The sequence below is a fragment of the Anomaloglossus baeobatrachus genome, chromosome 7 (assembly GCF_048569485.1).
Source record: "Anomaloglossus baeobatrachus isolate aAnoBae1 chromosome 7, aAnoBae1.hap1, whole genome shotgun sequence".
NCBI lineage: Eukaryota > Metazoa > Chordata > Amphibia > Anura > Aromobatidae > Anomaloglossus > Anomaloglossus baeobatrachus.
Genome location: NC_134359.1, coordinates 252,013,959 through 252,036,119, shown reverse-complemented (window position 1 = coordinate 252,036,119; position 22,161 = coordinate 252,013,959). Strand labels below are relative to the sequence as shown.

Sequence of the window (22,161 nt, the reverse complement as noted above, 5' to 3'; positions counted from 1 at the left end):
CGATTAAATTATATAATTAATCTTGGGCTGTTCTGTTATCTCGATCTTGAATCCCACGTCTGTGTGTTCGGCTAATAGTTACCGTGAAGCGGTTGGTGGCAGCGAGTTTGTGCCAAGGATTATTGTGGGGAGGCCAGTGAGATCCGGGAAGATATTATATATTCCGCCCGCGGAGGTCGGGGGAATATATACCCTACTCTCACCGGGGACCCTTCAATAATCGGCATAAGTAGTATAGCGGCCTCCTTGCTTATTGTCGGGCAATTCCATAATTGGCCTGACTATAAGAGGGGCGCTAGAGAGCGCGTCACGTGCTCTGTCTGTCGGTCGGGAGGTATATAGGAGGGTTGACTCCTGCTTGTTACCCCCCGATTGTGACGTACTGGTAGCCAGCGCGGGGGATTTCTGAGTGACCCCCCGGTGGTTCGTGACATGAACCCTTTGTTTTTACTTTCATGGAGTCTTCTCTTTACTGTTGACTTAGAGACAGATACACCTACTTCACTGAGAGTGTTCTGGACTTCAGTTGATGTTGTGAACGGGTTCTTCTTCACCAAAGAAAGAATGCGGCGATCATCCACCACTGTTGTCATCCGTGGGACGCCCAGGCCTTTTTGAGTTCCCAAGCTCACCAGTCAATTCCTTTTTTTCTCAGAATGTACCCGACTGTTGATTTTGCTACTCCAAGCATGTCTGCTATCTCTCTGATGGATTTTTTCTTTTTTTTCAGCCTCAGGATGTTCTGCTTCACCTCAATTGAGAGTTCCTTAGACCGCATGTTGTCTGGTCACAGCAACAGCTTCCAAATGCAAAACCACACACCTGTAATCAACCCCAGACCTTTTAACTACTTCATTGATTACAGATTAACGAGGGAGATGCCTTCAGAGTTAATTGCAGCCCTTAGAGTCCCTTGTCCAATTACTTTTGGTCCCTTGAAAAAGAGGAGGCTATGCATTACAGAGCTATGATTCCTAAACCCTTTCTCCGATTTGGATGTGAAAACTCTCATATTGCAGCTAGGAGTGTGCACTTTCAGCCCATCTTATATATATAATTGTATTTCTGAACATGTTTTTGTAAACAGCTAAAATAACAAAACTTGGGTCACTGTCCAAATATTTCTGGACCTCACTGTATACGTCTCCCCATTTATTCGGCGTGTCTGCGAGACCCCCGGGTCCAGAGACCATCGAGCCACCTCCCCTGAAGGCTCGGACCCGAGCAGCGCCGGCTGCTGGCACGGGGGCGGCACACTTTACACCATCAGCTCCAGCAGAGAGAGACACAACGCAATGGCGGCTCCCTCTTATAGCCGCACACCGCAAGTGGTATCACAAAGACAACTACCCCCATCATCCACAAACTCCTCCAAATCATAAATCACCCTTTAGTGTTCACCTCTCGGGCCATGGAGCCAGGCAGAGCCACCCATGACCTCCCTGACCCGCATCAAATCCTGTGACAAGTATTAGACCCCTGCCCCATTGGTGCTGCATTTCCATAAATGTTGGCAAGTATGACTGATGATCATTGTACAACATATCTATTTTATATAGCAGTGTTATGTAAGTGGTAAGGCACCTATTTACAGAAAATACACCAAAACATCAATATCATTAGGTAACAACCTAAACATATACTGTATAACATTTATATAATAATAATCCTCACCATCTGGTCCAATTTTGCCTGTGTTATTAGGGTCTCCAGCTTTCATGAATTCTGCAGTCTCAGCAGGAGTCATAAGCCTAGCATCAGCCTTGAGGTTCCGCAGGAATATTCTGATGATAATAAGAACATTTGTTGAGAGTCTTAATATTTTCATATTCACTGTCACAATATCTGAAGTCTCAAGTTATTTGGTGCTTTTTTAAAAGTTTCTAAAATTATTAGATTTATTGATGCTGCAATATAATATCTACTACTGATGTTTTAGAATAAAGCATTTTAGCTGTATCCTTACAAAATCTCGGTTTCCTCAATGAATCCACTGCCGTTAATGTCCAGCATATCGAAAAACAACTTGACTTGCTCAGCAGACTTGCTGCTCAGACCACTTCTCTTGAAGAATTCTTTGTGATCAAAAGGGTTGACAGCTTTATAAAAAAATTAAAAAAAAAAAGAAAAATTAATATAACTACAATAGACTACCATGAACTTAAATGGAATCTGTCATTTTAAAATAAAAGCTATTACCCTGCAGATATGGTGTAAATCTGCAAATTAATATCGTACTAAAACTGTACGGCCGCGTCGCTGAAAGCCTGGATACCAGGAAGACATTAGCTTTCATTATGTACATACAGTATGTCACAAAAGTGAGTACACCCCTCAACATTTTGTAAAAAATGTATATATTTTCATTGGACAACTCTGAAAATATGACACTTGATTATAATGTACAGTAGTCAATGTGCAGCTTGTATACAGTGTAAATTTGGTGCCCTCTAAAAAAAACTCAACACTCAGCCATTAATGTGTAAACTACATTCAACAAAATCAGTATACCCCTCAGTGAAAATGGCCAAATTATGTCCAATTAACTATTTGGGGCGGCATGGTGGCTCAGTGGGTAGCACTGCAGTCTTGCAGCGCTGGAGTCCTGGGTTCAAATCCCACCAAGGACACCATCTGCAAGGAGTTTGTATGTTCTCCCCGTGTTTGCGTGGGTTTCCTCCCACATTCCAAAGACATACTGATAGGGACTCTAGATTGTGAGCCCCAATGGGGACAGTGTTGCCAATGTATGTGAAGCGCTGTGGAATTAATAGCGCTATATAAATGAATAAAATTATTATTATTATTATTATTTTCCCTACCGGGTGTCATGTGACTCATTTTTGTTACAAGGTCTCCGGAGTGACTGGGGAGCAGGTGTGTTATGTAACGCCCCTGCGATAACCAGGACGTTTACACTCACAACCAGGATGAGAGGCTCCCTTAGAACCAGGTCTTACAACCAGGGCTGGACACTGTAAGATGACAGGCAGCCGACTGGGAAGGGAGGGAAAAGACCTTGGGGAGGAGAGAGTGACCTGGAAGTGTGTGTGGACTGCAGGAGACAGGAAGTGTTAGTTAGTTAGGAGAAGAAGAGGGAAAGAGAAGGAGTTGGAAAATGGAGTTAGAAAGAGAAGGAGTGAGTGTGGAGGAGTTGTTGAGAAAGGTGTCAAGACAGACAAAGGACTTTTGAGACACAGAGGAAAGTTGTTGAAAGGAAACAGAAAAGAAAGAAGTAATAAAGCTGGCGGAGTGGTAGCAAAGACCCCGCAAAGACCTGAGTACAAAGATCAGACAATCAGAGGAGGAAAGTAGCTGGAGAGCGAGAGAGCAAGCTCCAAGGACAGAGGGATGCTGTGGAGTGGACATCCAGGGCTCACAGTACTTTGCACGTATGGGTTGCAGATCCCAGAACAGATAAGGACTCCAAGCCCTCTGTTAACTCTGCCAGGCGGGTGGGTTTCAAGGACTCATCTGCCACCATTAACGTCCTAGGCATCAGCAGCAAAGGGAGGACCAGGACACACCCTTAAATAGTCCAAGCTGCCTGCGGCAGGACCCAGACACGAGGAGGACCTCCGAGTGCGCCACGCCAGGGAAGACCCACATATACCAGAGTGCACAGGTGGAGAGTGGCACCAGATTGACAGGCACAGCCATCAGGACACGGGCACACCTGGGATCCAGTACGTCTCCCGGGCATGAATCCAGTGAGTAAAAACCATCAAACTGCACTCTCTGTCTGGACTGCTTCATTGCGCTGCGCCTCCACGCTAACCCTTCAACTACCCGTGGGGAAAAGCCCTGCTCGCGGAGGGCTCCACCATCTATGCTGCCCCCATCCATCATCCCCAGTGGGAACCCGCAGTGGTGGCCCTATCATCCCTGGCCGCAAACCGCGAGTGGCGTAGTCGGACTTTATTTTTCTCTTATTTTTCTCTTTTATTTAAAACTGGTCGATGGTGCCCCCGAATCCGGAACCCCTCGAGCCATGGTTCGCCTGGATCCGAGCAGCCCGGCTGCTCCAGGGCGCAATAGTTACATTTGGTGTTATCACTCACACGCTCTCTCATACTGGTCACTGGAACATCAACATGGTTCCTCATGGCAAAGAATTCTCTGAGGATCTAAAACTTACGTCGTAAGTGACGCACATCCGGCATCGTAAGGTACATTGCAGTGTGTAACAGCTACGTGCGATTGCGATTGAACGGTAAAGCGTTCATCGCACGCACGTCGTTCATTCCTCATGAATTGAACGTCAGATTGTTACTCGTACCCGGGGTAGCACACATCGCAGTGTGTGACACTCTGAGAACGATGAACAGATCTTACCTGCGTCCTGCGGCTCCCGGCCAGTAATGCGGAAGGAAGGAGATGGGCGGGATGTTTACGTCCTGCTCAGCTCCGCCCCTCCGCATCTATTGGCCGGCTACCGCATGACGTTGCTGTGATGCCGAACATCCCTCCCATTCCAGGAAGTGGACGTTCGCCACCCACAGCGAGGTCGTATAGACGGGTAAGTATATGTGACAGGGGGGTTACTCGTTTGTGCGGCACATTCAACAAATTGAACGTGCCACACGTACGATGGGGGCGTTACGATCGCATACGCTATCGTATGCAGAATCGTAACATGTAAAGCAGACTTTACTGTCCTTAGTCTTACAATAATCATGAGTTCAATACCACTTCCATTTTAAAAGAACAAATCCCTCCCTGAATGTACTCGTAACATTGCAAACATAGTATAGATAGAATAGAGTTTAAAATTGCCTTTGGGAGAAGGCACCATTCAAATAAGAGAGGTGTAAGAAGCTTGTTGATGGTTAAAAGAAGCAATTGATTCCAAAGGGTGTGCAACCAAATATTAAGTTAAGAGTGGCAACAATTTTGTCCGAACCATTTTTGGAGTTATGTGTGAAATTATGTCCAATTTGCCTTTTATTCATTTTTTTTTTGTGTTGTTCCAATACACAAAAATCAAAGAAACGTGTGTAACACAACATGTGTAAGTGTAATAATCTTCTGGGAGAAATACTTTATTTTCTGGAAATTTCTATAGAACTTGATTGGGGAGGCTTATCCACCATGTGTACTATCCTGCATTGCAACCTTTCATCTATTTTTTTCTGCCATCCATGCCCAGGGAGATTAGCTATATGGCCATGGATTATAAATGTCTTGATTATGTTACGTACCATGGACAAAGAAACATCAAGATCTCTGGAGATGGACTTGAGATTGTTGATATTTCTCAACAAGTTTATTTCTCAAGTCTTCAGAAAGTTTTCTTCCCTTTTTTCTGTTCTCCATGTGTGACGCCCTGGGCAAGCCAGGGGTCACAGGTCATCACACCACCACACCCTACACCCCAGTTAGGAACACCAAGGCTACCAAAATCCTTGTTGCCTTCCTCCAAGGGCTGATGTTCACACCAGGGGGTGGGCCAGGCAGTTGGCTCCGCCCACCGAGGAGTACACAGCCCTGGAGGCGGGAAGAACCAGGCAGTGGAGTTTAGCTCAGGCAGAGCTTGAGTGGAGTTCAAGATAAGCAAGGGGAGTGAAGGAGTAAACAGTGGTAGAGGAGCTAAGTGAAGTGGAAGTGAAGTAGTAGAGGAGCAGAAGAAAAGAGTAAAAGTGTCAGTAAGAAAGCCTGAAGTTGGTCCGGCTGTGTGCCTGGACAGTGTCAGCAAGGTCAGCAAACGGTGGTGACAGTCTGGAGGGGGACTGCTCGGAGGTTGCTGGAAGGACCGCGGACGGGTAGTGGCCCGGCGGTCTGGAGCAGTATACGAAGAACAGTCAGCACCAGGGCAGGGGCCTCTCGGACCCCGGCAAGGCTAGGAGTCGCCGTAAATTTGCCGAATCCGTCAGTGAAGGGGACGACTGTCTCCAAACAACCAAGTCCCGATTGAAGGCAACAGTCCAACCACTGAGGAGAGACACCGCCACCGCCAGGGCACCAGTTTCTCAGGGCCAGCGCCTGCGGGCAAAGTAGGGCTTCTCCGGCCCATATCCAAGCTGGGGAGCGGGTTACCGGTGGGAACCCATCGCAACCATTGTCAACTTAGGTGCAGGACAGAGGGACCGTCACCGTCACCTACTGGGGAAAGCAAGTGCAGCCGTCCGTGGGAACCGTCTTTCTAGCCGTGTGTTTTACCGAGAACTGTGTCATCGTCTCAGGCTGAGTGAGTACCACAGTGCCACAAGGCACAGCGCTGCCCCCGCGTCCCTGCACCCACCAAGCCCTGCATCACACACCTCATCACTGGGCCCCGGGATCACCAACCCCTACCCACGGAGGGGCAACACAACAACTGGCTGCTCCATACCATCCTTCCCGGGATCCCCATACAGAGCAGCGGTGGTGCCAACAAATCACCACAACCATGGGTGGCGTCACGGACAATAAACAATCCCCACACCCAAAAACAACCCCTTTCACTCACGGGCGAGGAGCGCCGCTTGAGTCCCCGGGATCCGGCCCATCGCTCGAGCCATCGAGCAGCGGCAGCAGCAGGCCGCAGTGCACGCCGGACCCGAGCAGAAGGGAGAGCGCGGCGTCCCCTCCTCCGCCCGCAACAACTTGACGTCACGAACAGGATCTTACCGCTCTGCCGTTGGGTAGAGGTGCGCCTTGTGACCGCCGGAGGTGTCCGGCTGAAAAATTTCGGAAGTCGGCATCTTTGGCGCAAAAAGTTCTCGCTCGAGCGTCTTCTCGAGTAGCAGAGGCGCGAAGGCCAAAACTCCGCCCCAATAGAGGAGGGGCCGGAAAGAAGCTAAGGGGGACGGAAACAAGATGTCTGCGCCCGACGGAGCCGCTGGAGGAGCGGTGGTCGCAGCCGCAGTGGCACCCACGGATGGGAATGAGCCTGTCCAGGTCCCGGCCGCGCTGGCGGGAGGTGCCGCGGTCCCCGCGCTCGCTCAGGTGATGCCGTTCTCCTTGCCCTATGCGCCCGGAGCTGCCTGGCTACCGCAGTATGACAGGAAACCGGATGCCTTACAGGTCTTCCGGAAAAAGCTTAACCCGTTGCTAGAGCTGTACCCCCTGACCGATAAGCAACGTGCAGCGATAGTGCTAGGCCAGTTAACCGGTGCGGCTGAGCAGGAGGCGGAGACCTGGGCCGAGGGGGACCGGCTCTCTGTAGCCACCATCTTTGAGAAGCTACAGACTGCCTTTGAGACCCGGACTGAAGCTGAGCTGAGGATGCAGTTTTACCAGTGCCGGCAACGGGCTGTGGATAGCATTCGGGACTATGCTTTACGTCTGCAAACCGCCCTCCGCACGCTAAAGCGGGTGAATCCTATCAATGAGGCGGACAGCAACAAGATGTTAGTAGAGCAATTTGTGCAGGGGATGAGATCCCCTGAGGATCGCAAACAACTCCGGCTGTGGGCCCTGGAACACCCTGATGTGGACTTTGCTGTGTTAAAGGAACGGGCCATTAAAGCACTACAGCCCCCAGCCTCAGAAGTCCTGGAGCCAGCCCCGTAGCCCATTGAGACAGCCCCCGTGGTGGTGGCCCCTGCCCTACCAACCTCTCCAACACCTGCAGCCCCAAGCAGCACTATGGAGGAACTGGCAGCACAGGTCCGCCGCATGGACGGAGACCTCGCCAAGATTCTTGCTGCACTCCAACCTTTGACCAGATCTCAGCCTTGAGCACAGATACAGCTTGCCGACAGCCCTGAGGATGTCCCTTGGATGCAGCGGAGAAGTAATAACAACCCGCGGAGCAGACCTCCCACCTGCTACAAGTGCCGTAAGCCTGGGCATTACATCCGAGAGTGCCCGTTAAACGAGCAACCCCTGGGGCCCCGGGCCAATCCTCAGGAGTAGAACCCCGTGGCCCCTCGGACTGGCGGGACCGGTATATCGGGGCCCGGCCCATCATCCCCGTGGCTGTGGACGGCATACCGGTGATGGCTCTCTTGGACACTGGATCACAGGTAACCACCATACCATACACATTGTACCAGCGGTATTGGGGGATAGACGAACTAGCACCCCCAGATACTAGTATAACGCTAATTGCTGCCAATGGACTCCCATTGTCCCAAGTGGGGTATAAACAGGTGGCTATGACAGTAGGGCAAGCTGAACTGCAACACCAGGGTATGATTGTGATCATGAATGAACCCAGTGATCATAACCCGAAGATAGTGCTAGGAACCAATGTGATGGAGCACTGTATGGGTGATGTGTTGGCCCTACTGCAGCAGCTGGCCGCCACGGCGGCGGGGAGCCAACAGAGAGCTGTGCAGGGTGAGATCCGAGCCTTGATGTACCGCCAGCATGTAAACTCAACAGGAGGAGAGATTGGTGGAGTGAGAGTGATGGATGTTGCTCCGTTGCTTGTGCCCCCTAGGAGTGAGATGATGATTTGGTGTAGGGCAGCAGTAGGGCCTCAGGGGCGTGACTACCCTGCCATGATGGAGCCCATACCCTCCGAGCACTGGCCCACTGTAATGGCCGCCCGAGGGGTGGTAGACGTGAAGAAGGGGAGAGTGCCCGTGAGGGTGCTGAACTGTGGGGAGGAAGAAGTCAGGCTTCCCCGGTATGCCACCATTGCCAAGCTACTCACCCTGGATCCCCACACCATCCACGAAGCCAGTCCCTCAGTCTCCCCACCTACTACCAGCACTTCCCCGCCTCCAGGGGAGGTAAATGAGTGGCACCAACAGCTACACGTGGGCACTGATGATACCCCTACACATCACAGAGCAGGGGTATACAGGGTGGTGTGGGAGTATGAACAGGTTTTCAGCAAACATCCATTAGACTTTGGGCAGATCAAGGGGGTCCAACACCATATCCCCACCGGGGAGCACCCCCCTATCAAAGAGAGGTACAGGCCTATTCCCCCTGCACATTACCAGTGTGCCAAAGATATGTTGAGGAATATGAAGGAGGCAGGGGTTATTCGGGAAAGCTGTAGTCCCTGGGCCGCTCCGTTGGTACTGGTCAAGAAGAAGGATGGTACCATGCGGATGTGTGTGGACTACCGGAAGATTAATCAGATAACCCACAAAGATGCCTACCCACTACCCCGTATTGAAGAGTCTTTGGCCGCACTGCGAACTGCAAATTACTTCTCTACCCTTGACCTCACCAGTGGGTACTGGCAAGTGGCCGTGGCCCCGGAAGACCGGGAGAAAACCGCCTTCACCACCCCGATGGGGCTCTGTGAATTCAATAGTATGCCGTTCGGGCTGTGCAATGCCCCAGGAACCTTCCAATGGCTGATGGAGTGCTGTCTGGGACACCTAAACTTCGAGACCGTCCTATTGTACTTGGATGATGTGATTGTTTACTCCCAGACGTATGAAGCCCATCTGGAGCACCTGGCCGAGGTGTTCGCGTCCCTTGCCAAATATGGGATGAAGCTGAAGCCCTCTAAGTGTCACCTGCTGAAACCCAGAGTGCAGTACCTGGGGCACGTGGTAAGTGCAGAAGGTGTCGCCCCCGACCCTGAAAAGATCACTGCCATCCAGGGCTGGCCGAGACCAAGCACCGTGAGGGAAGTAAGGCAGTTTCTGGGTCTGGTGGGGTACTACCGGCGCTTTATCAAAGGGTACACGAAGATGGCTGCCCCCATGCAAGATCTCCTCGTGGGACAGACCAAAGGTGGTAGACCCATCGGAGCCCCACTGGTGTGGGAAGAAAAGCATGAGGAATCCTTCTGCCAGCTGAAAGCGGCCTTGACCGGGGAAGAGGTCCTAGCGTATCCTGACTATGGCTGTCCGTTCGTCCTCTACACCGATGGCAGCAATGTGGGACTAGGAGCAGTCCTGTCCCAGGTCCAGGATGGGAAGGAGAAAGTGATTGCTTATGCTAGCCGGAAGCTTCGGCCAACTGAAAGGAACCCTGAGAACTACAGCTAATTCAAGCTCGAGCTCCTGGCATTGGTATGGGCTATCACAGAGAGGTTCCGCCACTACTTGGCTGCAGCAAAATTCACCGCTTTCACGGACAACAATCCGTTGACTCACCTGGACACGGCCAAGTTGGGCGCGTTGGAGCAGCGGTGGGTGGCCCGGCTAGCCAACTATGACTTCACCATCAAGTATCGTGCTGGTCGTGTCAACATCAATGCTGATGCACTCTCCCGAATGCCCCATTTGTCGGAGGAAGGGTGCGAGGATGACGACCTCGAGGAGATCGAGTTGCCTGCATTTCACCAGCCATCAACTGAGAGGGTACAGGTACACCAACAACGGGTGCATTTGGACCCACGGCCCAGTCAAGAGTGGCAGGAAGCTCAAAACCAGGTGCCGGCTGTCCGCCTCGTCAAGACCCTGGTGGAACAAGGTGGTGTTGGAATGGACCCTGCCGCCCAAGCTGAAGCCCAGCGCTTGTGGAAAGAACGGAAACGGCTGTACCTACATCAAGGGAAGCTGTACCGTGAGCTGATCAACCCGAAGACTCATGAGAAAATATGCCAGTTGGTTATTCCCCAAGCTGATGTAGCTACTGTTTTGCGGGCATACCATGATGGTGCCGGGCACTTCGGGTGGAAAAAGCTGGAAATGCTGTTGAGAGAGCGGTTCTACTGGAGTGGGATGCGGGAATCGGTAGAAGCCTGGTGCCGGGAGTGTGGTCCTTGCACGCTGAGGAGGAAGGACGAGACCAGCCAGAGGGCGCCCCTACACCCGATCATCACACATCAGCCGCTGGAACTGGTCGCCTTAGACCATGTCAAGCTCACCCCCAGCCGAAGTGGGTACGCCTACGCATTGACAATCGTAGACCACTATTCAAGATTCATGGTGGTTGTCCCCATCAAGGACTTAACTGGTCGAACAGCCGCTCGAGCGTTCCAGGCTTATTTCTGCCAACCGCATGGATATCCCGAAAAGGTGCTTACTGGCCAAGGCCCGGCTTTTGAAGCAGAGGTGTTCCACGAGTTCTGCCAGTTGTACGGCTGTAAGAAGATCTGGACCACCCCTTACCATGCCCAGACCAACGGCATGTGTGAGAAGATGAACCACTTGGTCCTGGGACTCCTCAAGACGTTACCGCTGGAAGAGCGGAACCTGTGGCCGGAAAAGCTACCCGACTTGGTCGATATGTACAACAATATCCCGTCCAGTTCCACAAAGTGCACCCCAGCATATCTGATGAGGGCTCGCCCTGGCCGCCTGCCGGTGGACCTGGAAATGGGGTTGGAGGCCCCAGAAGCACTCCCCTCGACAGCTGAATGGGAAACTCGGCGGAGAGCACAATACCGGCAGATTCAAGAATATGTCGAGAAGAACTTGGGTCGGAGTCGGGAGCTGCAGGAGCAGCGCTTTAATCAAAAGGCGTCTGCTGGCCCTTTTCAGCCCGGAGATGTCGTACTGAAACGGAAAAGGAGAACCCACAAGCTGGATGACCAATGGGAACAGAACCCGTACGTCATACAGCCCACGGGATGGGAAGATGGGAAGGCCTACCAAATCAGTCGTGACCAGGGTGGCACTTTGGCCACAGTTTCCCGGGACCATCTGAAAAGGTGCCCACCAGCATTAAGGGCGATGGCTGAAGTACCAGTCCCTCCACCAGCAGAGAAGGCAGAAGAGGTGATCCACTCTGTGATGGGTGACTTCCCAGCAGACTGGCCTACACAGACTGGCGCGGTGATTCTTCCAGTGATACTGTTCCCACAACCTGTGGATGAAGAAGTGGTGGAAGCGGTCAACCGTGAGCCAGAACCAGTGCCAGTGCCCAGGGATGAACCTGTGCCCAGCTCCCCTATGCCTCCGCCTGCCCCACACGATAGCCGGGAGGAGAAACCGATTGTTCCCTCTGCCCCACTGCCTAGCCCCATTGACATCGGACCCCGGAGGTCCACCCGTTCCAACCTAGGCAGACCCCCACTTAGGTACAGGGAGACCGTCCTTTAAAGAGGGGATCAGGAAGTCAGTGTGTGTATGTTTGAAAAAGTTTGAAAAGTTTGAAATGAAAGTAATAACCGAAGTTTCATCAGATTGTCTACAACCGTGGTTGAGAGAAAACCGTCCGTTGCCGGCACCGTTGTCCCCGTGGGGACCGTTTAAAAAGAGTTTGCATGGAGGACTTTCCATGGACAAGCCCGTGAACTTGCAGGGCAACCACAAACGTTAGTGGCTTGTAAATAAGTTGTTTTACCGTTTCCGCAGTTGCCGCCTCCGGAGAGGCAGGTTGGAGGGAGGGCCCTCAGCAGAGCAGGCTGGGGCCCAGCCACCACAGGAACCGGTGGCTACCCTCTGGAGGGGAAGGACAGATCCTGCTCGGGTGACTTGTGCTGGACTGGGGTCAAGGGGTGCTGCCTGTGTTTTAGGGGCAGCATCAGGGCCAGGTTGCTTGGGTGGGAGAGAGCGGAAACCGTAACTGTAAACCATTAGTAATGTTTAAGCAATGAACCTCCCGCTGTGGGATGACACCATAAATTGTTATGTTTACCTTTTTATATATTTTGCAGAAAATAAAACCGGTGTTGGACGGGCAGCCCGCGGACGGTCTGCATTTTGCTAAGGGGGAATGTGATGCCCTGGGCAAGCCAGGGGTCACAGGTCATCACACCACCACACCCTACACCCCAGTTAGGAACACCAAGGCTACCAAAATCCTTGTTGCCTTCCTCCAGGGGCTGATGTTCACACCAGGGGGCGGGCCAGGTGGTTGGCTCCACCCACCGAGGAGTACACAGCCCTGGAGGCGGGAAGAACCAGGCAGTGGAGTTTAGCTCAGGCAGAGCTTGAGTGGAGTTCAAGATAAGCAAGGGGAGTGAAGGAGTAAACAGTGGTAGAGGAGCTAAGTGAAGTGGAAGTGAAGTAGTAGAGGAGCAGAAGAAAAGAGTAAAAGTGTCAGTAAGAAAGCCTGAAGTTGGTCCGGCTGTGTGCCTGGACAGTGTCAGCAAGGTCAGCAAACGGCGGTGACAGTCTGGAGGGGGACTGTTCGGAGGTTGCTGGAAGGACCGCGGACGGGTAGTGGCCCGGCGGTCTGGAGCAGTATACGAAGAACAGTCAGCACCAGGGCAGGGGCCTCTCGGACTCCGGCAAGGCTACGAGTCGCCGTAAATTTGCCGAATCCGTCAGTGAAGGGGACGTCTGTCTCCAAACAACCAAGTCCCGATTGAAGACAACAGTCCAACCACTGAGGAGAGACACCGCCACCGCCAGGGCACCAGTTTCTCAGGGCCAGCGCCTGCGGGCAAAGTAGGGCTTCTCCGGCCCATATCCAAGCTGGGGAGCGGGTTACCGGTGGGAACCCATCGCAACCATTGTCAACTTAGGTGCAGGACAGAGGGACCGTCACCTACTGGGGAAAGCAAGTGCAGCCGTCCATGGGAACCGTCTTTCCAGCCGTGTGTTTTACCGAGAACTGTGTCATCGTCTCAGGCTGAGTGAGTACCACAGTGCCGCAAGGCACAGCGCTGCCCCCGCGTCCCTGCGCCCACCAAGCCCTGCATCACACACCTCATCACTGGGCCCCGGGATCACCAACCCCTACCCACGGAGGGGCAACACAACAACTGGCTGCTCCATACCATCCCTCCCGGGATCCCCATACAGAGCAGCGGTGGTGCCAACAAATCACCACAACCGTGGGTGGCGTCACGGACAATAAACAATCCCCACACCCAAAAACAACCCCTTTCACTCACGGGCGAGGAGCGCCGCTCGAGTCCCCGGGATCCGGCCCATCGCTCGAGCCACCGACCAGTGGCAGCAGCAGGCCGCAGTGCACGCCGGACCCGAGCAGAAGGGAGAGCGCGGCGTCCCCTCCTCCGCCCGCGACACATGCTTAGTGTGACACATACAAACGCACAATGCAAATATTAAGTCAACTTCTCCCCTCTCTGGTTTCAGGTGTGATTTCGATATTGCCAACACCTGTTACTTGCCAGAGGTGAGATTGAACAAGCATCACATACTGGAAACAAAGTTGTTTAGCCACAAATTGGGAAAGGTGCCAACAATTTTGTCTGGCTCATTTGGGGGGTTTTCAGAGATATTATGTCAAATTTGCCTTTTTGTCTCTCTTTTTATGTTGTTTCTATACACACAATGGAAATAAACATGTCTATGACAAAACGTGTAATTGCAATATTTTTCTGGGAGAAATGTACTTTTTCTTTTACAATTTCAATGCTGCCAACACTTGAGTCTAATTTATTCAGTATTATTTTACATTTGTTTTCTGTAAGTCCTCGTGTTTTTGGACACACTTTTTAAATGGTAACTGTCCTTTAACTAATTTTGCATGAATCAATAGCACAACTGAAAATGTGAAAGTATTTTTTATATTTTATCTGAAAAATCTGTTTCTTTCTCCACTTATGAACCATTTCTTTTACCCCCTGCTTCCTGAATTCAACATTTAGAGTTCGTGCACACGAACGTATTTTCTGTCCGAGTACTATTCTTTAAAAAAAAAAAAAAAGATGACACTCGGACCAATGTTAAGGCCCCGTCACACACAACGAGATCGCTAACGAGATAGTTGCTGAGTCACAGTTTCTGTGACGCAGCAACGATCTTGCCAGCAATCTCATTATGTGTGACACCTACCAGCGATCAGGTCCCTGCTGTGAGATCGCTTGTCGTTGCCGAATGATCCGGACCATTTTCTTCAAAGACGATGTCCTGCTGGGCAGGACGCATCGCTGTGTTTGACGCTGTGTGACAGGGTCCCAATGACCGCCGAGATCGCTATACAGGTCGCTACTGCAACCTGTATCGTTACTGCGTCGTTAGTAAGGTCTGACTCTGTGACATCTCACCAGCGACCTCCCAGCGACTTACCAGCGATCCTTATCAGGTCGTATCGTTGTCGGGATCGCGGGTAAGTCATTGTGTGTGACTGGGAAAGTGCAGATGAATGATGTTTTTTCACTAACTGAATCTGCATGTGAAAAAATCAGCATTCTCTAATTGCTAACCTAAATGGAATGAGACTCACCCATTGAAGCCTATGGGCGTGAGAAAACAATCAGATGCGATAAGGAGCCACACTATAGCATCCGATTTTTACAATTTTTGCAATTCTGTAACATAGGAAACTGTAACAAAATAGTCAATAACTTTTCCCACATGTCTATTTTATATCAACATCATTTAAGAATAAACTTTTTTTAATTAAAAGTTACATTTTTTTTTTTTACAATAATGAGACTTTAGTCTCAATTTTTCATTTTCAGGTGGGTGAAAAGAGAAAATAGACCCCATAATTTGTACACGGATACCCTATTTGTGGCCTGAAACTACTACTTGAGCACACTCGGAACAGAACGAGTGCTATTTGATTTTTGAAAGGTATATTTGACTGGAATGGATAGTGAACATCATGTCACATTTCAGAGCCCCAAGACTCCAAAAGAGACCCCATTTTGGAAACTACACCCTTCACTTAATTTATATACAGGTTTGTTGACCATTCTGAACTCACAAGTGCATAACTGATTGTGGAGACACGGGGCTCAGTGGGTGCTCTTGTCCACTGAACCAGCCGCCTTTAGAAAGACAGCGTGGCTCAGGGCTCATCCCAACTGAACGCGCCGGTCTCCTTAACCGTGGGCGTAACACTACTCAGACAACACAGGGTGAGGGAACCACAATAATTAGACTTTATTGGATTCCCAAACAATTAACGGCACATAACACATAACCAGCAAAATACAAATGTAACAGGCAACAGAGTCTCACCCTTCCGCTGGCTCACCAGGGATTTAGAATGTCCATGCCTCAGAGCTTCCAGGGCCGCTTACTCCAATCCAGCAGCACCCCGCTTTCGGCGGGCACCCACCGAGAAAGAAATAGCGCCAGATTTAGGAAGCTATCTGAGGTCTGTAAAGTCTGTAGCCAGGTGACCGGATTGTCCCAACCTGAGTGTCCTCCTTAGATAGTCCTAGTATGATGATATAATCCTGGCAGCCGGAGTCGAAATCCCTAGGCTGTGGATATGGTCTCCAACCAGAACCGGAGTCCCTAGATTGAAGCCATAAGATATCCTGATCCTCTAGTCAGCTCCAAAGAGCTTAGACTGAATCCATCAGCATCCATCAACCACCTGGTGGCTTAAAGAAATCTCTTTTATAGCCACAGCCTTCCACTTGGATACACTGCGTCCTCATCGATTGATTGGACAAGATCGCCTCTCCCATTGGATGAATCTCAAGCTGCATGGACAATGTTCATCCAAATGATGTCTACAGAAAGACTGAGGGTATACATGTAGTCTGGGAGTCACCGACTAGACAATGGCTACTAAGTTAATCACATTAGCAATACACAACTACAATACAATGATTACTGGAAAAGTCTGGAGAAACAATACGTCTGGCTTTCAGTGGCCAACAGAATTACATGAGTCCAAAAGAGTCTTGTAAAAACAATGAGGGACTTATCCCCCGTCTATAAACAATCTATCATCCTGTCTGGCTGAATGTTAAGAAACTTTAACCCATGAGAGTCCATGTCGTCACACTGATATTTTAATATTGAGTCATTTAACATTAACCCCTTCACGACCATGGACGGAAAGATCCGTCATGGTGCCCTGGGCCTTAACGACCAAGGACGGATCTTTCCGTCATGGCGTAATCGCGGCACCGGAGCCTCCGGTGACTGCGAAAAGTTAGCATAAACCGCAGATTCGGGGAGGAGGGGACCTGTACCTGACCTCAGGAGGGGTGGTGCCTCCTCCCCGGACCTACGGAGGCTGTGATTGGCTGACGAACGTCGCTCAACCAGTCACAGCCACTGTAATGTTCCAGCCACTTAAAGTGACTGAAACATTGAAATCCAGCCCTGGCCAGTGCAGCTATAACACTGGCCATTGGCTGGAGCTGGGTGACCTCAATGGATCACCCTCCCCCAGCTCCAGTAGCTCTGATTGGAGAGATCGGCCTTGTAACCGCTGTCTCCAATCACAGTGGACCTGTTGCTGGTGACTGCCCCATCAGCTTCACTTCCCGTTCCCTGCAGCACGCCAGCACAGTGAGTGTACACAGTGCAATGGCAGGGCGACAAGCTCCGGTCCCATGCTGTTATGTGACTGGAGCATGGGACCCGGAAGTTGCCGCGCTGCCATTGCACTGTATGAAACCGGCCTCCCGATCCGCCGCCGCTGCCCTCCGCTATCTGCCACCCGCACCCCCACCCCTCGTATCTGCTGCCCGCACCCTCACCCCCACACCTCCCGATCCGCCGCTGCCCTCCGCGATCTGCCACACGATCTGCTGCCCGCACCCCCACCCCCACACCTCCCGATCTGCCGCTGCATTCCGCGATCTGCCACCCGATCTGCTGCCCGCACCCCCACCCCCACACCTCCCGATCCGCCGCTGCCCTCCGCGATCTGCCACCGATCTGCTGCCCGCAACCTCACCCCCACACCTCCCGATCCGCCGCCGCCCTCCATCTGCCACAGTGCCACCGGTCCCCCCCGATCTGCTGCCCGGCCCCTTTCCCTCGTGATCGGCTGCTCGTCCCCTCACCTCCGTGATGTGCTGCTCGTCCCCTCACCTCCGTGATGTGCTGCCAGCCCCCTCCACTCGAGATCGGCTGCCCGCTTCCTCCTCCGTTATGTGCTGCCCGGCCCCGCCCCCTCTCCGTTATGTGCTGCCCGGCCCCGCCCCCTCTCCTCCGTTATGTGCTGCCAGCTCCCCCCCACCTCTCACCCCCGTGATCGGCTACTCGCCCCCTCCCCTGTCACCCCCGTGATGTGCGCTCCCTCCCCTGTCACCCCCGTGATGTGCGCTCCCTCCCCTGTCACCCCCGTGATGTGCGCTCCCTCCCCTGTCACCCCCGTGATGTGCGCTCCCTCCCCTGTCACCCCCGTGATGTGCGCTCCCTCCCCTGTCACCCCCGTGATGTGTGCTCCCTCACCTGTCCCCGCCGTGATGTGCGCTCCCTCACCTGTCACCGCCGTGATGTGCGTTCCCTCACCTGTCACCGCTGTGATGTGCGCTCCCTCACCTGTCACCGCCGTGATGTGCGCTCCCTCACCTGTCACCGCCGTGATGTGGGCTCCCTCACCTGTCACCGCCGTGATGTGCGCTCCCTCACCTGTCACCGCCGTGATGTGCGCTCCCTCACCTGTCACCGCCGTGATGTGCGCTCCCTCACCTGTCACCGCCGTGATGTGCGCTCCCTCCCCTGTCACCCCCGTGATGTGCGCTCCCTCCCCTGTCACCCCCGTGATGTGCGCTCCCTCACCTGTCACCGCTGTGATGTGCGCTCCCTCCCCTGTCACCCCCGTGATGTGCGCTCCCTCCCCTGTCACCCCGTGATGTGCGCTCCCTCCCCTGTCACCCCCGTGATGTGTGCTCCCTCCCCTGTCACCCCCGTGATGTGTGCTCCCTCCCCTGTCACCCCCGTGATGTGTGCTCCCTCCCCTGTCACCGCCGTGATGTGCGCTCCCTCACCTGTCACCGCCGTGATGTGCGCTCCCTCACCTGTCACCGCCGTGATGTGCGCTCCCTCACCTGTCACCGCCGTGATGTGCGCTCCCTCACCTGTCACCGCCGTGATGTGCGCTCCCTCACCTGTCACCCCCGTAATGTGCGCTCCATCACCTGTCACCCCCGTGATGTGCGCTCCCTCACCTGTCACCCCTGTGATGTGCGCTCCCTCCCCTGTCACCCCCGTGATGTGCGCTCCCTCACCTGTCACCCCGTGATCTGTGCTCCCTCACCTGTCACCCCCGTGATGTGCGCTCCCTCACCTGTCACCCCCGTGATCTGTGCTCCCTCACCTATCACCCCCGTGATCTGCTGTCCGCTCTTCCTCACCTCTCACCCCCGTGATCTGTACTCTGCTCACCTGTCTCCTCCGTGATCTGCGCTGCGCTCCCTCCCCCACCTCTCACCCTCCCCGATCTGCTGCCTCCTTCATCTCCTGTGATCCAGCTGCCTAGATCCATCCTGTAGGGTAACTATCCCCAATCTCACCTCCCACTCCCCTTCCCACCCATCCCCCCTATCCCCCCTCCCCCCATCCTCTGCCACTCCTGCATTCACTGCGCCCTCTCCCATCCGCCCCCACCCTATCCCAGCCGCCGTCTCACAATCACAGATGCTCCCTTTATATGCCGCTGCCCCCCATCTGCCGCCGCCCCATCTGCCGCCCCCCCCCATCTGCCGCTGTTTTTGTTTTCTATGCCATGGGGGTCTAGTTTCCAAAATGGGGCTCAACTCTATTAACTTTTGTGAAGCCCCCAGAGGCTCAAAGTGCTCAATAAACATCTACATAAATTCCATGAGGGGTCTAGTTTCCAAAATGGGGTCACATGTGGGGGAGCTCCACTGTTTCGGCATCTCAGGGGGTCTCCAAACGCAACATGGAATACGCTAATTATCCCAGACAATTTTGCGTTTGAAACGTCAAATGACGCTCCTTGCCTTCTGAGCCCTGCTGTGCACCCAAACATTTTATTTCCACCACATATGAGGTGTCTGTGTACTCAGGAGAAATTGCACAATACATTTTATGGTGCAATTTTTCCTGATACCCTTGTGAAAAAAAAAGCTACCTGGTTGAAGTAACAATTTTGTGGTAAAAAATTTTTTTTTTATTTTCACGGCTCAACTCTATTAACTTTTTTGAAGCCCCCAGAGGCTCAAAGTGTTCAATAAACATCTAGATAAATTCCATGAGGGGTCTAGTTTCCAAAATGGGGTCACATGTGGGGGAGCTCCACTGTTTCGGAACCTCAGGGGCTCTCCAAACGCAACATGGTGCGGCTAACGATTCCAGCTAATTTTCTGTTGAAAAAAGTCAAATGGCGCTCCTTCCCTTCCGAGTCCTGCCGTGCGCCCAAACAGTGGTTTTTCGCCACATATGAGGTATCTGCGTGCTCAGTAGAAATTGCCCAACAAATTTTGGGGGTTCATTTAATCCTGCTACCCTTGTGAATATGCAATATTTGAGGCTAAATTAACATTTTTGTTGCAAAAAGTAAAATGTTCATTTTTTCCTTCCACATTGCTTTAGTTACTGTGAAGCACCTGAAGGGTTAATAACCTTCTTGAATGTGGTTTTGAGTAGCCTAAGGGGTGCCGTTTTTGGAATGCTGTCACTTTTGGGTGTTTTGTGTCATGTAGACCTTTCAAAATCGCTTCAAATGTGATGTGGTCCCTAAAAAAAGTGGCTTTGTAAATTTTGTTGTAAAAATGAGAAATTGCTCATAAACTTTGAACCCCTATAACTTCCTTACATTTTTTTTTTTCCCAAAATTGTTCTGATGTAAAGTAGACATGTGGGAAATGTTATTTATTAATTATTTTGTGTCATATGTCTCGTTGGTTTTAGAGCATAAAAATTCAAAGTTTGAAAATTACAAAATTTTCAAAATTTTTGCGAAATTTCCGTTTTTTTCACAAAGAAACGCAAAAAATATCGGCCTAAATTTACCACTAACATGAAGCCCAATATGTCACGAAAAAACAATCTCAGAATCACCGGGATCCGCTGAAGCGTTCCAGAGTTATAACCTCATAAAGTGGCACTGGTCAGAATTGCAAAAAATGGCCTGGTCTTTAGGGTCAAAATAGGCTTGGGGCTGAAGGGGTTAAATAGCTTTTTTTCCCCTCAAAACAAATAGCCCCATATTTTTCATTTTCACAAGGATATCAAAACAAATTGCACAATATATTGTAATATTCATTTTCTCCTGAGTACCCATATGTGCTGATACTCCATATGTGATCATAACTACATTTTGGGCACCTGACATGGCTCGGAAGGAACACAATTTGACTGAGTGGAATTTTTGCTGGAACAGATAATTACTAGGGATGAGCGAATGTATTCACCACTATTCGGTATCCGACGGATAACAGGCTATTCGCGCCATTCGGTATCCGACGAATAAAATAACATCCACTCCGATACTTTTACTCTCTCGGAGAACACTGTTTCTGTCTTTTCCCATCCATTTCAGCCTTTTCCTCAGTCACCACAGCTCGCCGTTAGGTCCAACGTGAAATTATTCAGGTTTCCCATAGACTTACATTGTGCGTCGAATATTCGCGAATAGTCGAATAGCGGCGACCTATTCGTCGGATATTCACAAAGTCGGATATTTTGGTATTTGATCATCCCTAATAATTACAATTTACCACTAAAATGTTGTTTTAACCACAAATTTTCCATTTTCACAAAAGGAAATAGGTAAAAATGGCTCATTAGTTTGCTCTCCTGAATGTGGCAATACCCCATATGACTGTACAGTACTGTTTGGCCAAATGACAGGGTTCAGGAGTGAGAAAGCTATTTGACTTTTGGGGGGCAGATTTTCCTAGAATAGTTTGCAAACTCACAAAATGCGAGAACAGCAGAAACCGCCTTCAAGTAAACCCATTTTGGAAATTACACCCCTTTGGGAATTCATCTACAGATGTAGTGATGATTTTGACTCCATGGATGTTTTCAAGAACCAGGTAGCAATGGATGTTTTAGAGTAAAACTTGCAAATATATTAAAGTAGTGCCCGATACGTTGCAGTGCCCAATACATTGAAGTGCCCAACACATTTTGACCAGATTGTGCTTCAGGAGACCTGCACCCTGTAAATTAAGCAGGTTATCCTCATTACAGTAATGCCAAACGTGGTTTAGGCACACTGTGGTGCTCAAAAAGGAGGGGGACATTGGATGTGCGATCGAATCACAGCTGCAGAGCAGAAAGAGGGAGTGATCTCTCTGTGACGCCCTGGTCTATCATATCAAATAATTTCATCACTTAGATGTGTCACTTACCCTCTACAGCAGTTATGCCTGAGGCAATTTCCGCAGGAGAGAAAATGTCAGTCATAGCCATCTTTGTGCTGCAAGTATATATGAAAAAAAGAAGAAAATTTGCAATTGTAAAAACACCCAAACCCTTCAATATTATGTATAACAGGTTGCAGTGACTATAAATGACTGAGCAAGGAGCATAAAAAGTCTCCAAATTTCTTATCCTAACCTGGGGTCATTTGTTCCAGACAATGTCCACATTACAGAACACTATATATATATATGTGACATTAAAGGCGTTGTCCTGGCTTAGGACAAAACTGTGCCGCGTGATTGCTGAGGAATAGCGACAGCGTCCACACCGCACCCTGTCAGCAATCTTTAGTCACAGGGTGACTATAAACCTCTGTCCTAAGCCTGAAAAACGCCTCTAAGGCCACGTGCACACACTGAGTATT

General features: G+C 51.0%; 1 protein-coding gene across 1 annotated transcript; it reads right to left on the bottom strand.

Moving 5' to 3' along the window:
* Positions 1-1,564: 1,564 nt before the first annotated feature.
* Positions 1,565-21,785, bottom strand: LOC142246691 (parvalbumin beta-like). Its single transcript, XM_075319754.1, has 4 exons — positions 21,725-21,785; positions 1,967-2,099; positions 1,675-1,784; positions 1,565-1,584 (listed from the first exon to the last, which is right to left on the bottom strand). Exons 1-4 carry the CDS (start codon positions 21,783-21,785, stop codon positions 1,565-1,567), a joined length of 324 nt encoding a protein of 107 aa, XP_075175869.1.
* Between the last annotated feature and the right edge of the window lie 376 nt (positions 21,786-22,161).

Excerpts from the sequence above, each read along its gene's own strand:
- LOC142246691 (XM_075319754.1), bottom strand. The coding sequence starts at position 21,785 with ATGGCTATGACTGACATTTTCTCTCCTGCGGAAATTGCCTCAGGCATA. Across the intron at positions 1,785-1,966 it reads ATTGAGGAAACCGAGATTTT|AATATTCCTGCGGAACCTCA; the intron begins GTAAGGATACAG and ends TATTATCATCAG. Across the intron at positions 1,585-1,674 it reads AGGCAAAATTGGACCAGATG|GTGCCTTACCACTTACATAA; the intron begins GTGAGGATTATT and ends TTCTGTAAATAG.